Raw genomic sequence first — 17,674 nt, 5'->3', positions numbered from 1 at the left:
TCTGGACCCTGGGCATCACAACTGGACTTCGACTCACAACGTCCAAACACTCCTGTTCTGGATTTGCAAAGACCTCTTCTCAGGACGGCAGGCACACAGGACATGCTTCCAGGGTACTTCTGATAAAGAGCAGCAGGTGCACAATAGTCCATCGTAGCTTGGGAAGAGGTCGCCTAACAAGGCCCTCTATTGGCTCAGTCCTTGGAAGAACACAGCAGCTTACGGATTACTTAAAGAAAATGCAGCAGCTGACTTCTTGCTCCAGGGAAGTGCTTCTTCTTGCTTCAACGTCAGCTTCAGCTTCTGAACAAATTGGTAAGTGAGAGGTCCCTAGTTATACACATTTATTCCCCATTCACTTAGGCAGAGACATGCTCATGCAGCCAATCGCCCACGAGCACATTCATGCGGGCAGGCAGCCAATCAGGCTCACAGGCATTCAGGCCATCCACTCCACCCAGACACCCATAAGCGAGAATGTGGATTGGGGTAAGTGCCCAGCCTTTCAGCACACTACCCTGCATTCCCTCTAGTCAGCCAGGGCTGTCCCAGGCACTGTGTCACACACACCAAAACCAGACAGCCACAAAACAGAATGTGAGTTGGCTTCAGACTCCGCCATACAGGACACACCCCAAAGGTGTACTCACAGCCCCTAGGAAGTCTCCAGTCATCCTGACAAGAGGCAGCCCCAGAGCCATGTATGGTCTTTCCAGCCAACAGCCAGTCAGGAAGAAAGGGACAGAGTCGGGGCTTCCCAGGACTTTGGGAAACAAGGTGTAAAGACAACAGAAACCAAGAGGCTACAGTGGCCATCGTGCCATCGTGTCCCAAAAATGGAAGGCCCTCAGAGCCAGTGCCAAGTCAGCATGTGGCTGCTACCACCCCATACCCTACCCTGTGGGCCACACATAGGTGCCCAAAAACACATAAGGGGTAGAAGGGTTTATCCCCAACCATGGGTGCCATAAGGGTATCCCATGGGTGTTGTTCATTAAAAGGAAAAATGAGGGCTGCACTGCCAGAGGTCCAGGCTGGACCTCAGTGGCAGATAACATACACAAAACACACACAAAGAAGTGGTAAGACAAGGACTAGGAGGCCCTTCCCTCCAAAAGGCATTTCCAGCATCACATTCAGAATTGTCCTTGCAGTTTAGTAAGAAATTACGTAATGCCCTATTGAGATGCAACCATACAGTACAGATATCCCCTCTGGTCGCACTCTCTTACAGGCGGGCTTCCCCCAGTTCCCTATAGGATGGTAAAAAACATCAGGCCCAATGGCCTGTGGTGTATAGCCGGTTGGTCATTCCGTGGTATGGACCCGATAAAGGGGTGGAAGGCTTCTAAACACTTTAGTCATTTGTTCCCCATTGCAGCCACAATTGTGTCAATGGTCGCTACATGCCATCTTCGTGACTGCCAATGCCTTGTATCTGGTATGCTGTTCTTTTTCCAGTATGGGCTATTGTAATCCTTGCTGCTACCAGCAGGTGCATTACAAGTTTAGAGCTTTTATGCAACACTTCATATAGGCCCTCTGATGTTTCATTATCCAGGAGAGATACCAGTAAGCCTAGCAGTATTTTCATTTCGCTTATCCTTTATATGGGAGAGCACTTCCTTTCAAAATGGTTGAACAAGGTTGCAGGCCGACCAAATGTGAAATAGCGAGCACCTTGCTCTTTTGCACCTCCAGCAGCTGTCACTGGTGGTTGGGATTTTATACAACCTAGTTGGGACGAGATACAGCTCATCAATACCTTGTAGCTATTCTCAACTGTCTGCACGCACACACATTGATGATTTATCTGCCTGATGATGTACACAAGAGATCATCTATTGGGGTGTTGAAATCCTCCTCCATTTTAGCATCTAAGTATGTGTGGGTTTGTGTCAAGTAGTGTTTAGAACTGCATACAAGGCTGAGACTTTCCTAATTGGGGGGATGGGGGAGCATCTATACATAGTTCCTAAAATGTTGTTTCAATGCCTCCAGCTCGTTCACCTGATTTGTTCTGGCCCAGTGTCTCATTTGTATATAGGAGTATTTTGAGGAGCCCGGGAGTGAAAAAGCTTGCTTACATTCAAACGTGAGCGGATACCCTGCCTTAAAGTGTTGCTCTGGTCTTTCTAAGCCTCCCTCCCACCAGAGTTTAAAGCCTGACGTTCGTTGGCCCGGGGGAAATTCCAGCTAGTCTAACAGGGTTAGCGGGAGAGGAAAGGAGGCTATATGGAATTTACTGATTGCCCATTCCCAGCATTGCAGTGCTACTTGTGTGGTCGATAACATATGGGGTCTTGTTTTGTGTGCTTTTGGAGAGAACCACCACCACCGCTGTGGGGATCCAGACAACATATGTTGCTCTAGTTCTAGCACCATTATTGTTGTTCATCCTGTCCTCCTTATGCATCCAGGAGGAATATGATCTAAAGGACATTTCTGATGTTTTAACAAGTGAATAGACATAAATTGGGTATCTCACTGTAAAGAGAAGGGTTGTTAACGCATATATTCCCATCCAAAAGCGCAAGGGGGACTGGATGAACAATAATGATCAGAGACACTAATCCATCCAAGATTAATGTCTAAATTACATCTAGACGCCCTAACATGCATACAGACATGTGAACATCAGTATTTCTGAAAAAGAAAAGGGTAGTTTTGGTAAAGATTACTACCGATGTTTGAATATATTAAAGATGCCTGTACATTAATTAAAAGAATGTCATATCATTAGAATGTGGATATTTTCTATGAATGAAAGTACTAATGCAAGTTGACTATGCAACTCTGTTAGAAACGACCTTAGAACAATGGAGCACCTGACGAAATTAAGTCGATGAATGTCATTAATGTTATATCTATTATTACGAAAAGTGAATGTAGATCGAACAATAAGATTGTGAAAGACAAGAGAAAATTCAGCGCTAACTGTTAATCATTAAACACAGAATAACGAATTTAGTGAGCACTTGGAAGACTAAATTAACATAACTAGGAAGAGAGCTGCAATATTTGTGCACTTTATATCCCAGAGGTCCCAGCAATTATAACGTGCAGACGCCATACGCTTGCACGTTGAATAGTAAAGGGAAGCGTTGCCTAGCAACGACCTACAACAGGGATCGACCGCAGCGAACGCGCTTCGGTTCGAGAGACTGCACTATGACTGCAACACGAACGAGGTAAGAACATACCTTAAAAGATATTGAGAAGAATATCATTGAAAATCTACTTTATTACAAACGATTCCTTGACTAAACATATCACGTACGCTTGCCTTAAGGGACGCGTGACTTACTGTGAATGTAAACCAAGTTACTGTTGCAACACGACGCGATCTGAGTTAGCGCCATCAAAACAAGAAGTTTAAAAGATCCTCGCCCACCTCTGGGGGGTGAGTATAAATATTGCATAAGTAGACACTTAGGGACTCGAAATTCTCATGAATTTGAGCGAAGAAATAACATTTTATGAATGCTTTCCATTTTATGTGTTCGCTTCATTAATAGGTTCAAATGTATTTGCATTAAGGAAAAGAGGCTTTTCTACATTCTCAGCCATATTGACACCACAGCGTGTGGGTGAGTACTAAGTAGAAACATACGAACACTCCCTGTATAATTAGTATCCAGAATATTACAAGATTACTAGTTTTAAATACAAAACCTCTCTTATAGGAGACCACATGGACAATATACCAATAGAAGACACCTAAACGCTTAGATAAAGTGAATGCACTGAAGAAGGGATGCCACTCTGAATAAAAAAAACAAGGAAACCATTAAGGTAATATGGTCACACTGACAAAGTAAATACATAAGAGCCCATATAAGAGTGTTAGATTCCAATATTAACGTGCTGCACATATATGCTCCACAGGTTATTCCTAAGTGTTGAATATTAATATTACAAAACTGTGTCAGCGATCCCTAAGAGGAACCACTTGAGGTGAAGTACCCACTTTGATCATTAAGTACCAAGAATAGTTAATAACTAGAAACAGAGAATCTAGACTAATATGTGGATCTTTTTGAAATTGTTTTATAGAAATGTGTTCCTAATGGGCCTTGGCAATATGTGGGAGGATTCTAGCAACCAAATTCCCTTGGCGTGTTTTGAGGCATAAATCGAGAACGTTGAGAGTAATTTCTCTCTGCACTGAGTAGCAATAGCAAGAAATCTGCCCATGTCATCTTATCTCATATAGTTTCTTAAACACCACCCTTTTGCTAACTAAAATAGCAACCGCACATTTCTTATCTGCTGAATACCACTTTGATTTGAGGGAATGTCAATCTGACAAAAGGAGATGGTTTCCCTGCAAAAGGACATCGTCTAGCTCCTGGATTTTGGCAAAGATACTTTTTCTCTTCATTGGGAAGGTCAAGCCTTGGGCGTTCAGTGGCACTTTTAAGACCCACCATTAGTGTTAAAAGTAAGCATACCTGCCTTTGATGTGCATAGGACCCCCCCCCCCGGACACGTCGCTGAATCCCTATAAGTGAGAAGGGGATGATCACCTCTCAGAAATCAAACAGTCCTTCCCCCCTCTGCTCCGGCATTACCTCCAAATTATTGAGTACAGCTGAGTGGCCTTCAATTATATACTCTGTTTTAGTGAGCCTCCTCTCCGAATCTGGGTGGGTGCCAGCATAAAGGATATGGAACATGTTCTATTTCAAACCTGTCAAATAAATTGTTGAATATAAAACTTCCATCAAGCAGCATAAAATAAAATACATCATTAGGCATTTCTGAGCCACTTGTGGAGAGGTCATTAGGGCAAGACCTAATCAGGGGAGTGATCAGAATGTTCGGTTTGCTAGTGCATTTATAAAGCTAGATCACTGGTGATAGACTGAACGGGAATTACCATTCCCAGGCACGAGTGTCCTGTTTTTGGTCACCAATTTACGCTTGTGCCATAGTGTGATTATTTTTTCACTCGATTCCATGGAGGACCCCATGCCTTCTGCCTTCTATTGTTGCAGTGATGTTTGCTGGGACCATTCGGGGTGCAGGGCCCTTGCTTATGACCTAACGGTGGGTGTAGCTCTTCTGGGGAAAGTTTGAATCTAGGGCTGCGTTCAGTGTTGAAAATTCAGGTTGGGTGCCCTCCAGCATGAAGATAGTCCGATACCCTAGCAGTACCTGACCCTTTTCTTTTGGAGCCACGATGTTAAACATTTCATAGGTTGCTTTCTCAAGATGGTGGCATGTACCACGTTTTGGAAGAGTTTAATAGGTGTTCCACTAAAAATTGTACTAGGTCTTTGGTCCATTCTTTTTGAAGAATCAGTTCTTTGGACTTGAAGCAGTGCAGCTGTGCCACAACGTCTGGGACTAGCCTTTTCCTTTATGGAAAAGACACATTATATATTTTAGTTATGACCTTTGGTTTGTTATATCCACTCCCATCAGATGGTACATCTTGCCATACCCACTGGGATAATTAGCACATTCCTACAGCTCCTACATCAGCGGGGATGCATTAGATACTTAAAGCAAGGGGGCAATGATCGCTGTCTGCCCTGGAAATAACCTCACATTTTTTTATTAGAAGCTATTTAAGTAAATTTACTGCACATAATCAATATGGCTGGTTTGAGTCCCACTGATAAAGGTGGGCGTAGCTGGTTTATCGCCCTCTAACCTACAGTTGCACGCCTGGACATTTACCGATGTCAAAATTCTTGCCATTTCCAGGGCATTCTCATGTTGCCTTTTAGGTCTGGGGGTAGTAGTGTAAGGGAGAATTCTCATTCTATGGCTAATTACCCTCACCTAGTGAGTCCCCCAGCAGCTTTGCTGGACGTCTGGAGTTTATTTTTTCCACTTGGTAAGAGTGTGCCTCTTTTTCCCACTCATACCTGTGTTTTATCATGTACATTTCTACTTGTTGTGTGATCTTGGACTCTGGAGCACACCACTCCATGAGCCCAACTTGTGTGTGTTACACAGCACCTGCAGTGCAGTAACACAGGGTTGTCTCTAAGACTTCCCAATGACCCCTTTTTCTGGCGCTGACTACTGTCCCCCCAGAAACAGGTAAAGTTGCCATTAACTTTACATAGTCACTTTTAACTACAGACCCAGTGCAACCCATCTTACATGGAGTACTGGAAAAGGTTAAATCCTACGCTTTGTCGTCTGTGCCTCTCTGAGCTTTGTTTTGCTCTTAACATTTAGACGTGGCTGGTGACAGTGGTATCTACCCTAACTTTTCTACCACGATTATACTATATAAACGTGGTATTGTTTTAGGCTATTATATTAGCCTCGAACATAAACCCGTTTGACCAAATACTCTTTTTTGCTCCAGTTGGGTTTAGTCGCCATTTCTTTTAATTAAAGTCCTTCTTGTGTTTTACTGTGCACGGCAAACCAGGTTTGCCTTCTTGTTCACCGTCTTTTGGCGGGCTTATGCCAAGAAGCCCTCCTCTGGGCGCCTGGGTGTCTTGGTGGGCTGAATGTGAGGGAGGGGTGTAGTCACCCCCTGCACAGGGTATCCTAGGAAACCCAAGTCGCACTTTGCCATGATTGGCTGAGGTGGTTGTCCGGGCTGGACAACCCCCCTGCTGCATGATATGACAGCCAGGCTGTGTGAATGGGGGATTTTCGCATAAAAGGCAGGACTCTTGAGTTGGAAGTCAGAGTCCCCACTGGAACTACAAGGAACTGAAGAGGAGAAGAAGACGGCTGCTGCAACTACCCCGTCCCAGTGAAGCCGTGCTGCAGTCCTGAGCTATCTACCCTTCGACGACCAGAGAAGCTCCAGTCCGGAGTCTTCTTCCCTTGAGCCTGGTGGAGTCAACCAGCTCATCTTCCACAGCCAGAGGATCCTCTTCGTGGTCGAGATCGCTGCACACTGCTGTAGGGGTCCGGATAGTCATCTGAAGAGCCCCTCCTGTTTTAAAGGAGCGCACCTTTTATTCACTGTCGCTGCTGCTGGCCTCATCCCTGAGTGGTGCAGACCCCTCCAGACGTCCTCCTTCTCGTCTCCACGACCGAAGTACCAGGAACCGTGGGTCTGCAGGAAACTACCTGGAACAACTGCTGTGGCACCAGCTTCTTCTTTGAATAAGGTACTGTGTTCTGCTTCGAGGAACTAGGGTGAATCCCTTTTCTCCTCATCCAAGGCTCGCCCTTATCTTCCTTCCCTCTTATAACTTTTGCTTCCTCTGTTGACAATAACCAAGTACTCCTGGCAATGTTGAATCTTGAAGTGTCTGTGTGATCCTCGACAAAAGGAACCGGTTCCACTTGACACTGGCTCCGGCCTATTGACTTTGGTACTTCTGTCAGCGAGTGTTCTCTGATTCTGTCTGCCTTGACAAAAGTATTGCCTATGATTTCTGTCCCCAACTCTCTCTGGTTAGCCCAGGTGCTAAGTGTGTTTTGCCCTGGTAACATTTCTTGTCGCGGATACGCGTTTCTTTAATACGACTGAGCTGCCAGAAAGTCATTGCATATGTGTTCCCGGTAACGTCTTTTGTTTCACAACACCGGTCCGCCAAAACATAAGGTACTTACCTTGAGTTATTTTGTGCCAAGAGAATTGGTTGTTTGTAGTGTATTTTATGTGTGGTTTTGAATTTATGGAAGTGTTGTGTTTTACAGATGGTTTAAAAATAAATGTACTTATATTTTTTACCTGAAACCTTGAGTCAGTTTTTGCTTGAGTCACAGTAATTGTGGTCCCTTTGAGTAATCTCTGCTACTGCTCATATACTCTTGAGATAAGCCTGGCTGCTCCGCTACTGCTACCACTTTAACATAGTAGTACAGGCTTGTACCAAAAGGTGAACTTATATTACCACTTGTAGTTTTAATTGTGTGTAGTGGTCCCCAAGGGCAATGCACAGGATTCTGCCTAACAGGTAGACAGCTCTTGTATCCCCCATGCCTCATCCTCAACCAGTGATTGCTTCAAGAGGCTCAAAATGAATTTTCATATCCCCATTACAATACATGGATTAGTGTGTTTTTTTGTAACCAAGCTTCCATACGTGAATCCATTAAGTATAGGATTTTCATACCTATCTCAAAGAATTGTCGATGTATTCAATACAAGCATCTCACCCTTGTTTGCAAGCTTAACATGAAGCTTCTGGACATCAGATCTATCAATGTCAGTAGCTTCTATTTGAGTGTTTAAGCTAGCATCGGCCCAAACTAGCAGGCCACCACTTGGTCTGACCTTGCATATGTGTCTCAGAAGTGGTCCATGTCTCCTGGAAGCAAACAAAATGCTCCTAAAGCTACACCAGGAGTCACTGCACAGATTTATTGCCAATCCAGCAATATTCCATGACAATATGTGCAGCTCAGGAACAATGGGAGCTCTCCAACTCCAGTCTCTCTGACTGCCATCCTTGACCGGAGGGTCCCATCTTTTCAAGCAAGCTTGTTTCTAGTTGATGCTTCACCTCCTTTGATTAAGGAAGATGGATTATGAGGATTAATTATTTTCAGAGCGTACATCATAAACCTCTGCTGCTGAATGCTTTTTCGCTTACATGACTCACTCTGAGGGCTATATATTCTTCCGGACCATTTTACTTATATTGTCAGCTACAATCTAATGATTCTTAAAGTACTTCATTGGAAATTTTTCAACAAATGTATTTTCATTCTCTTGATTGAGAGGTGTACCCCAAGACAAGCAGGGATTTCAACTTCCGAGTCCCTCCATTTTTCTAAAGACTTCTAATTAACTACTCTTATCAAGCTATACTGAATTTGGGTTCTGCTGCTACAATAAGAATATTCTTCAGTCTCAATTATATGTTGCTCTACATACGACCGTTCATCCACTAATGTGTTAGGTCTCGGAAAAATGAAATGACAATGTTTGTGTTTCTTCTTTTTTGGCTTTGTACTTACTAAAAATGAAATAAATTGAAAAAATATGATTACTAATGCGCTGTAAAAACGTCACAAAAATTGCTCTAGGTAAATACGATACAGTGATGGTGTCAGGCTTAACATATACACCAATCCATCTCAGAAAGAGAAACAACACCCACCTTGGTGGCTCTCAAGAGCACCAGCTCCCTTGCAAGTCCTCACAGACTAGAAATTTGGCCTTCATGCAACAATACTACTTGCCTCACTAACTTATAAGAGGAAACGCATTGAAAATTGAAACTCAAATGTCGTATTTCAGACAAAATGTAAGACACATGCACACCATCTTTTTATCCCCTTTTAGCCCAAAGCCCATGTAGTTCCTAAGGGCAGACATAATGTCAGAGAGCACAGTCCGGTGTATGATGCCCAGTGGTGAATTCCAGTTTCCCCTACACTAATGATTCTACTCTCTGATAGTTTACAAAGTAAAATACTGCATGAGGGTACACTGCAGGCCATTAACTGAGATAGCCAAAAAACAAACAATTGTGTGCTACGGCACCCCAACTTCAACAAGGCATACTGTCCCTTTACCACCTATTCAGTACAACTTCTGACAAATATATTAAGCTTTACAGAGAAAGCGAGAGACGCACTCCCTACAAACCTTCTCAAAATGGACAGGCAGAAGCATTCTCAGCCGTGTAAAAAGATGATAAACTAGATTGCCCAAACACTAATTATTACCAACACAAGATCACATGTGCAACAAACTCCATAGGGTATTACTGTGAAATAAGTGTTTGATCATTCTTATCCCACTACAGCCTAGCTGTACACATTCCCTAAATACCATAATTTTCAGATTTTAACTCCTTTTAGACCACTGTAATTAAGTGGGTTATCCTGCCGAAATTTGTGAATCATTGCACACTAGTTCATATGCTAGATCTGCTACTATTCAGACTTTGACCGCCATGTCAATAGTGTGCAGGTCTGATGCCCTGAGGGGCTTGTACATACTAGAACTGCCAAAAAAGTAAATAAAATAAACAAACAGGAAATTGCATAAAGCTTATAACCTGGGTTTGTAGAGTGATCACCTTAGTTGCCAGTAAACGAACACATGCTCAGTTTGATTTTTAAATTAACTGGAAGTTGTGAATCAAGTTTTCATGGTTTAAGCCATGGTTGAATTACCTTTTAAAAACTGCAGTTTCCGTTTTCGCATCTACAGTAAGACAGAGGGTTTCTTTCATACTGCCATTCATTACAGTCTCCGTCACTTGATCTGCATTTTCAGATTCATCTTCGCCATCTTCCATGGCTACTGTTACTGATGCTGGGAACATAACACATTTGACAATATTAAGATGTTTCATGTACGAAATTAAACATAGAAACTTGTTATGATAAATACACTTTCTTTCACAGCTGGTACAGGCATGCAAGACAATATATATTGTTGTGCCACATGGTTGTCATTCAACAGGGGTGAAAGTGCCTGCATGCCTAGTCTACACTGAGGTACACACACACACACACACACACACTTTGGTGTGCGTCACAGAAAGAGCATTGATGGAGAACATTTAGAACATTTGCCAGGAGGTAGGGAGCAGCCAGGAATTCTGGGTTAGAGCAACAACACATGTTCCTTTTTTCAGCCATTTAGCAAAAGGTTAACACGGACACCTGTTAAATGTTGAGGGCATGAATTTATGTGGGCAGAACTAAACCAGCCAGACTAAAAAACAAATGAAAGGCGAAAATGTATAAATTTATAGGAGTGCACTCAACCCGGGGGCGTCTAGGATATAGATTTGAATCCTGAAAGATGTATTTTGCCCTGCATAGTATCCTCCAGCAGATGAATATTTTATAATTCACCAATCTCCTGTAATTTCCTTGAATATAAATCATCTCCCTAAATATGCGGCTAGCCACATCCCATCTCTATTCTAAAGTTGCAAAGAATAACTGCAATCAATATTGCACTCGCATTGGGACCTCCCAGTATACAGTCAATAAGTAAATGGATTCAATTCCAGTCAGTCTTAAGCAAAAATGTAGGCATTAAACATATGTATGCTTTTTTCCACTGGCTCCTGTACATAAACTGCCAATCTTAATTTTATTTCTTCCTTGCTTTGTGAAGGATTCCAATCGGGCGTCACACACCGGACCAGGACCTTCGCCCTTAGCCTTAGATGTAACGCACAGTTAGAATGCTTTTTCTTTATTTACTACAAATTCGAATTGAGCCGATACCCTACCCCTCTCACACCCCCTTTTACAAATACCCCGGGTCACAATGGACCATGAACCAGGCCGGTGAGTGGTAACACAATACTTATTTTAAATTGAAAGAAAATCACACCATTTTTATATTGGGCAGTAATCAGCAATGGGGTGATAATTACAATGAAACCCACTTCTACAAGAACATATCCAAAGCACAAATGAATAAGAGCACTTTTTCAATTAGGATAGATAGCACCAGAGTTAAGGTTGCCCCCTGCAATGTTCCCTCAACCCACAATTAATCGAATTCTGAGTGGATAGATAGAAACAGCAAGGAGTCAGGAATATGAGGCAACAAACAGAATCAAAACCCTTTGCAATTGCTTAAAATGACACTCGGATTTTGACAAACAATTATATGTGTGGTTATATCATTAGGTACATATGTTTTATCACCGTATTAGGGATGTAATATCACTAGCAGATATAAAGCAATGTATCACAAAAGGCAGACAGTTAAAAGGCAACTTGAAAGTGAGAACCCTATTGCAGTCAAAATCATTGCGTCAAAGTTGCATTTTCACCTTTTTCAGTTTTAAATGTCAAAAACGGTTAAAAAAAAGAAAAGGGTGAAATAAACAGAATCGGAAGGCAGTTTTTAGGCTGGGGAATAGATGCACATCATAGGGACAATCTAGAAGTGTAAGAGACTCTAGCTAAAGAATTGGATGAGATTTTCAAGGTGAAAAATTCGGTTTTGGCGAAATAAAGCAGTTAAAAAGAGAAAATCGGTTTGGAAACAAAGGCAAGTTTAACTTAAACTAGATTATCAAGACTATATTTGTTAAAGAAATGATAAGTTACTCACAGTAGTGGCTAACGTACGCTTAGTCCATAGTCCCCTTTCCGTCATACTGTATGGGCATCCCTTCCAAGGGACGGAAAACGGAACCTTTTTCACCAGAAAAACCTCCTTCCCCTTTAAATTTAGAGGCGCGCGACCCAGGGAGCATGCGCTACCCAGACACCGCCCTCCCGCGCCACACATCAGTCCCCATTGACGCGTTGACAATAGATTTAACATTGCCTAATGACACCAGTATTATTAGGGGGGGGAGGTTGGTGGGACGTATGGAGGAAAGGGGACTATGGACTAAGAGTACGTTAGTCACTACGGTGAGTAACTCAATTACTTTTACGTCCCGTCCCCTTTTGTCCATACTGTATGGGCGATTGCAACTGATTGTATCCCCAGGGTGGAGAGGAGACCCTCCTTAAGCAAATAGGTTCCTGAGAACCACCTGTCCGAAAGTCGCATCAGATCTAGAGTCTGCATCCGAACAGTAATGCTTGCAGAAAGCCGAGGGAGAGGCCCAAGTGGCCGCCCTGTTTATGACTTGCCAAGGGACATGACGCTGGAATGCGATGGCCGTTGCCTTAGCCCTGATTGCGTGGGCATGCATGTTGGCCGGGAGCGGCTTGTGTTGGCCCTCATACGCTTCATTGATGGCAGAGACGATCCAGCAGAATATGGAAGGCTTAGAGGCCTGTTAGCCTGGTCTCGAGCCGCCGAAAGTGACAAACAGGGTGTCCAACCTGCAGAAGCCTTTGGTCCTGTCCAAGTAGAATTTTAGGGCACGTCTGACAATCAGGCAGTGCAGCACTCTCTGTGCTTTGTCCTTGGGATCGGGAAAGAACGTAGAAAGGACTATTTCCTCGTTCAAGTAAAATGCAGATGGAACCTTGGGCAGAAATGCCGGGTGCGTCTGCATGAATACCCTGTCACTGTGAAAGGTGGTATATGGTTCAGAGGCTTCCAGCACCTGAATCTCGCTGACTCTGCGAGCCGAGGTAAGACCGACTAGCAAGGCCGTCTTGATGGTGACCAGCCCAATGTCCACAGATGCCATTGGCTTGAATGGCTTGTGCGCAAGCCGCCTAGAACTATATTAAGGTCCCACACAGGGTGCGGTCTCTTGACGGGCAGGTAGAGCCTAGCAAGACCAGTCAGGTGTTTCTTGACAATAGGGTTGGAGGAGGAAAAGATGTCTTCCTCCGAGTTCCTGTAAGCCCCAATGGCTGCGAGGAATGTATGGCAGGTGTCGACCTGTATGTCCAAATGAGCGAGGTGCCCGAAAAGGAGAGCATGGTGTCCAAATTGCAGGCTAAGGGGTCAATTCCCTTGGAGTCTGCCCACTGGCAGAACCTGGTCCATTTGCTCTTGTACTGGGCCCTGGTGGCTTTGCTCCTGGCACCGTGTATGATTTCCAGATTGGCCTGTGAGAGGCTAAGGTGCCGAAGTGTTCCTTGCTCAAGTACCACACTGTGAGGGCTAGTTTCCCTGGCGCGGGGTGGATGATCATGCCCCCTGCTGTGCCCGAAGATGTGCTGGGCCCGTCAGGTGGTGTATCGGAGGCCCTTCTGAGAGGCTGAGGTGCTCCGAAAACCATGGTCTGGTCGGCCACCATGGAGCTATCAGAATGATGAGGAGTCTGTGCGACTCCTTGATCTTGCAAATTACCCTGTGGATCAGGAGAGTGGCCGGAAAGGCGTAGGCCTTCATGCCGGTCCATTGGAGGTGAAATACGCCTCACAGAGAACCGGGACCCTGACCCTGCCAAGATGCGAACTGGGGGCACTTCTTGTTGTGCCAGGTGGCAAAGAGATCCACCTGGGGGCGAGCCCACTTGTTGAAAATCTCCTGAATAACGAGGTTGTTTCGCTGCCACTCTTAATCGTCCGCTCCCAGCCTGCTGAGCCTGTCCGCTTCTAGGTTGGATTCCCCCGGGAGGTGGACTGCCAGGAGGAAAATTTCATTTTCAAAGGCCCATTCCTACATGCTGATCGCCAGTCTGCACAGAAGAGGGGATCTGGTGCCTCCCTGCTTATTAACGTAGTACATGCTGGTCGAGTTGTCTGTCTGGATGAGGACAACCTTGCCCTTGAGAAGTGGTAGAAATGCTTTGAGCGCTAGCCAGATAGCATTCAGCTCCAACCAATTGATGTGGTATTCCTGCTCCTGTCGAGTCCAGGTGCCGTGGACCGAGAGATCGTTCAGGGTGGCTCCCCAGCCCTTGAGCGAGGAGTCTGTGGTGATGATGGCCTGCAGAGAGGGTGGCCAGAAGGGCTTGCCCGTCCATAGGTTGCAGTCTGCATTGGCCTGACGTAGGTGCAAGGAGGAATTGGAGTAGATCTTCTTGCCGTATGCCTCCAGGATCATCTCCTCCTTGCCTAGCAGTGGCGCAGAGGAGGAAGGTGAGGACGACTGAGGTTTGGAGTATAGTGATGCCGCAGCGATCACCAAGGAGTGTGGCTGAGGATGGGTCAAGAGCAAGAGTGTATCCCCCTCCATCTGCCTGTACTTGGTGTCCAGGCGTCGATTGACCGGCTGGACCGAGTGGGGCTTAAGCTAACCCTTCTTGGCCAGGGAGACTACATCAGTTTGCAGTGAAATCCCTGTGTTGGCAGAGGGGCGTCTTGTGAGGACTTCAGCCAGAACATCCTCTGCCGGCTGTTCAACCTCGGTTTGGGGGAGGCCCAGCTACTCCGCCAGGCCAGCAAGATGTTCATGGAAGGCCCTGCCTGATGATGGCGTGTCCGGATCCTCCTCCTCATCCGTATCCTGCGGATCTGGAGGATCGTGTGGAGGAGGGGTAGATGGCGCCGGAGGCTGGGGTACAGGGACCACAGCCGGAGGCTGAGTCGGCTGTGGAGCTGGAGGAGGCGGCTGCACTGGGGACTGGGGGCCCAATGAAGGCATCTGTGGTGCCTCTATCATGGCGGGGAGAACTTGCCTGACTGCACCTCCTCACTGCCAAAGAGGGGGCAGGGAGTACCGACAGGGTAGCGGGGGGCTGCTGGAGCCGGTGTTTACCGTGTCCATGTGGACGCTAAGGAAATTTGCCCTGCGCAAATGAAGGATAGACTGTAGGCCACATACCTGGTTGAGGCCAGTCCCACCTTGACACTCGTCCTTCGCCGAATTCGTGGAATGGCGTCGGACGGGTGCCCCTTTCTGGCGCGGCAGCCATTTTTTCAAGCTGCCTGCTAAGTGCCTGCGACGTGTTGCTCGGCCCGGCCTCGTCCAAGACTCTTGCGTGTGGATCACAAGGCCTACCCTGCTCCTTGGGCCTCGGCCCTGTAGGTGTAATACCCTCAACCCGGAGGTCCGTAGAGCTGCGTTTAGGCGCCCCCTTGGACGTATTGCCGGTATGAGGGCGTAGCCCCTCGGCCATGGTGCCGATAAAAAGGCACAGCCCCTCGGGTGTAGACCGGTACAAGAACCTTCCCGTCCCTCGACACGGCGCCCAGGAGGATCCGAGGGACCCCTCAACCCGAAGGCCGGTAGCTGTGGCAGCCTCGGGGCACGTGTCGGGAGAAGGACCTGGCCGGTCCCTCCCGCATGGGAGATTCCATGGGACAGAGTCTCCCTTGGGGGGTGCGCTGGAAAATATTGGCCCTACCCTGGGCCTTGTTCGATGTTTTATGAAGTTCTTGAGATCCTCTGGAGGCGACCTCTGGAAGAGCTCCCTCCTCCTTGTCATTTGTCATTTTATTTATTTGTAAAGCGCAGCCAGGCCCGTGGGCATAAGGGCGCGTAAGTTGGATCTGGTTACAGTTACAATAAAAGCAGTCAACAGTGGTTACGTTACAATTACATAAGGTACAATCATAGTGTTGCAAGTGCATACCAATATACATAAATTACATGGTGTGCCGGCATCAGTGTAGCGTGCTAGGATCCGGGGGATAGGCTGTCGAGGAGTCCAAATTGTGAAGCCAACACCTCGTGTTATGTTTGAACAGGTTGAATGAGGATTCTGCACGCAAAGGCGCGGGGATAGTGTTCCATAATTTGGAAGCTTGAACAGGGAAGCTAGCTCCACCTGAGTTATGAAGTTTGAATCGCGGTATGGTCATGGTATTAGTTTGTGCTGCCCTGAGTGGTCTTGAGGAGGTGTGGGGTGTAAGTTGGTTTGTGAGGTATGCTGGGGCGAGGTTGGCCCTGACTTTGTGTATGAGGGCCAATGATTTAAGAGCTATCCTGTGCTCGACAGAGAGCCAGCGTAGTTTACGTCTGGTCTCGGATATGTGTGCTTTTTTGGGGATGTTGAGGGCAGCCCTAATGGCATTGTTTTGGACTACTTGCAATTTGTTGATGTTTTTGTGACTAGTGCCCAGGTAAAGGGCGTTGCAGTAGTCTAATTTGGAAAGGACTAGTGCTCTAGCAAGAGTAATGCAATTGGGTGTGGAGATGAACGGTCTACATGCCGTGATCAGCTTGCAGGTGTATGCGGCTGAGGAAGCTACTGCATTGGTTTGTTTGTAGAAGGATAAGGTGGCATCAATGTAGATACCAAGAGTTTTAGTGTTATTTGACACAGGGATGAGGTTACCATCTATGGTAAAGGCTTTGAATGAGGGGTTGAGATTTTTAAGTTTGGCATGAGTACCCAGGATGATTAACTCCGTTTTTTCGTCATTGAGACACAGTCCATGGTGTGCCATCCATGCTTGTATTACCGAGTAGATTTCATTAAGGGTGGTACTGTCAGTTACGTAGTCACCCGAGATAGGAATGAGTATCTGGGTGTCATCCGCGTAATTAGTATACGTGACACCCAGAACATCAAGGATATCAAAGAGTGGTTTAGTGAAAATATTGTAAAGTGTCGGGGACACGCAAGAGCCTTGCGGGACCCCACAAGGTACTGGTGAGGGTTCAGCAGAATCTGTAGCAGAAAAGACCCTCATGGTTCTGTTCGCCAAGAAGAAGCTAATCCAAGCCGTGGCTGCGTCAGAAAAGTGTGCTGCAGATTTCAAGTGATGACAAAGTGTTTGGTGGTTGACCAAGTCGAAAGCTGCTGACAGGTCAAGCAATAGAAGGAGTGCGAGTTTGCCATTGTCTTTCAGGGTATGGATCTGAGTAGTAAGGTCTATTAGAGCAGTTTCCGTACTGTGTCTTGGTCGGAAGCCTGATTGCCTAAGTCCTAGGAGGTTGTTTGATTCTAAGTAAGCCTGTATTTGTAAGTAGGCTGCTCTGTCTAATATTTTTAATAAGAACGGTACAGTCGTTATAGGCCTATAGTTAGACGGGTTGGCAGGGTCAACAGTAGGTTTTTTAAGAAGAGGAATGACCCAGGCGTCTTTAAGGTTATCAGGTACTATTCCAGATTTAAATGAGGCATTAATGAGGTTGGTGATGAAAGGTGCTAGGTCATGCGCGGCCGCTTTGATGATCGGGGCAGAGCAGACATCACCTTGGCAGTTCGAAGGTTTGAGTTTCCTGATGATGTTTTCCACTTCCCAGATAGCGAGGAGTGAAAAGTTGAAAGGTTTACACATTGATTTGAAGGTGGATGGTCTGTTAGGTGGTTGTGTATAGTCAGGGTCAGCTAGTAATAAGGATTTTTTTGCGTTCATTTTGGTTTGTAGACGAGCTATTTTGTCTAATAAGGCCTTCTGAATATTGCTACACCATAGTGTGTCAGTGATACGTGTGTCAGTGGGGGCAATAGGGGATTCTAGTTCTTTCAGAATCTTGAAAAGTTCACGAGCAAGTTCACGG

The 17,674-nt window shown here is 45.7% G+C and overlaps 1 protein-coding gene across 10 annotated transcripts in view; it reads right to left on the bottom strand.

Moving 5' to 3' along the window:
- PPP6R3 (protein phosphatase 6 regulatory subunit 3) overlaps window positions 1-17,674 on the bottom strand; it is a 2,530,957-nt gene that overhangs the window by 195,330 nt on the left and 2,317,953 nt on the right. For all 10 annotated transcript variants that reach the window (XM_069624114.1, XM_069624109.1, XM_069624112.1 and 7 more), the window contains one exon: window positions 10,063-10,204. In XM_069624114.1, coding sequence (XP_069480215.1) covers window positions 10,063-10,204 — 142 coding nt within the window. The remainder of the gene's footprint in view (window positions 1-10,062; window positions 10,205-17,674) is intronic.

Source organism: Ambystoma mexicanum, chromosome 11, assembly GCF_040938575.1.
Source record: "Ambystoma mexicanum isolate Mex_15411 chromosome 11, UKY_AmexF1_1, whole genome shotgun sequence".
Classification (NCBI taxonomy): Eukaryota; Metazoa; Chordata; class Amphibia; order Caudata; family Ambystomatidae; genus Ambystoma; species Ambystoma mexicanum.
The sequence above is the reverse complement of the archived record's forward strand: the minus strand, read 5'-3'. Positions and strand labels throughout refer to the sequence as shown.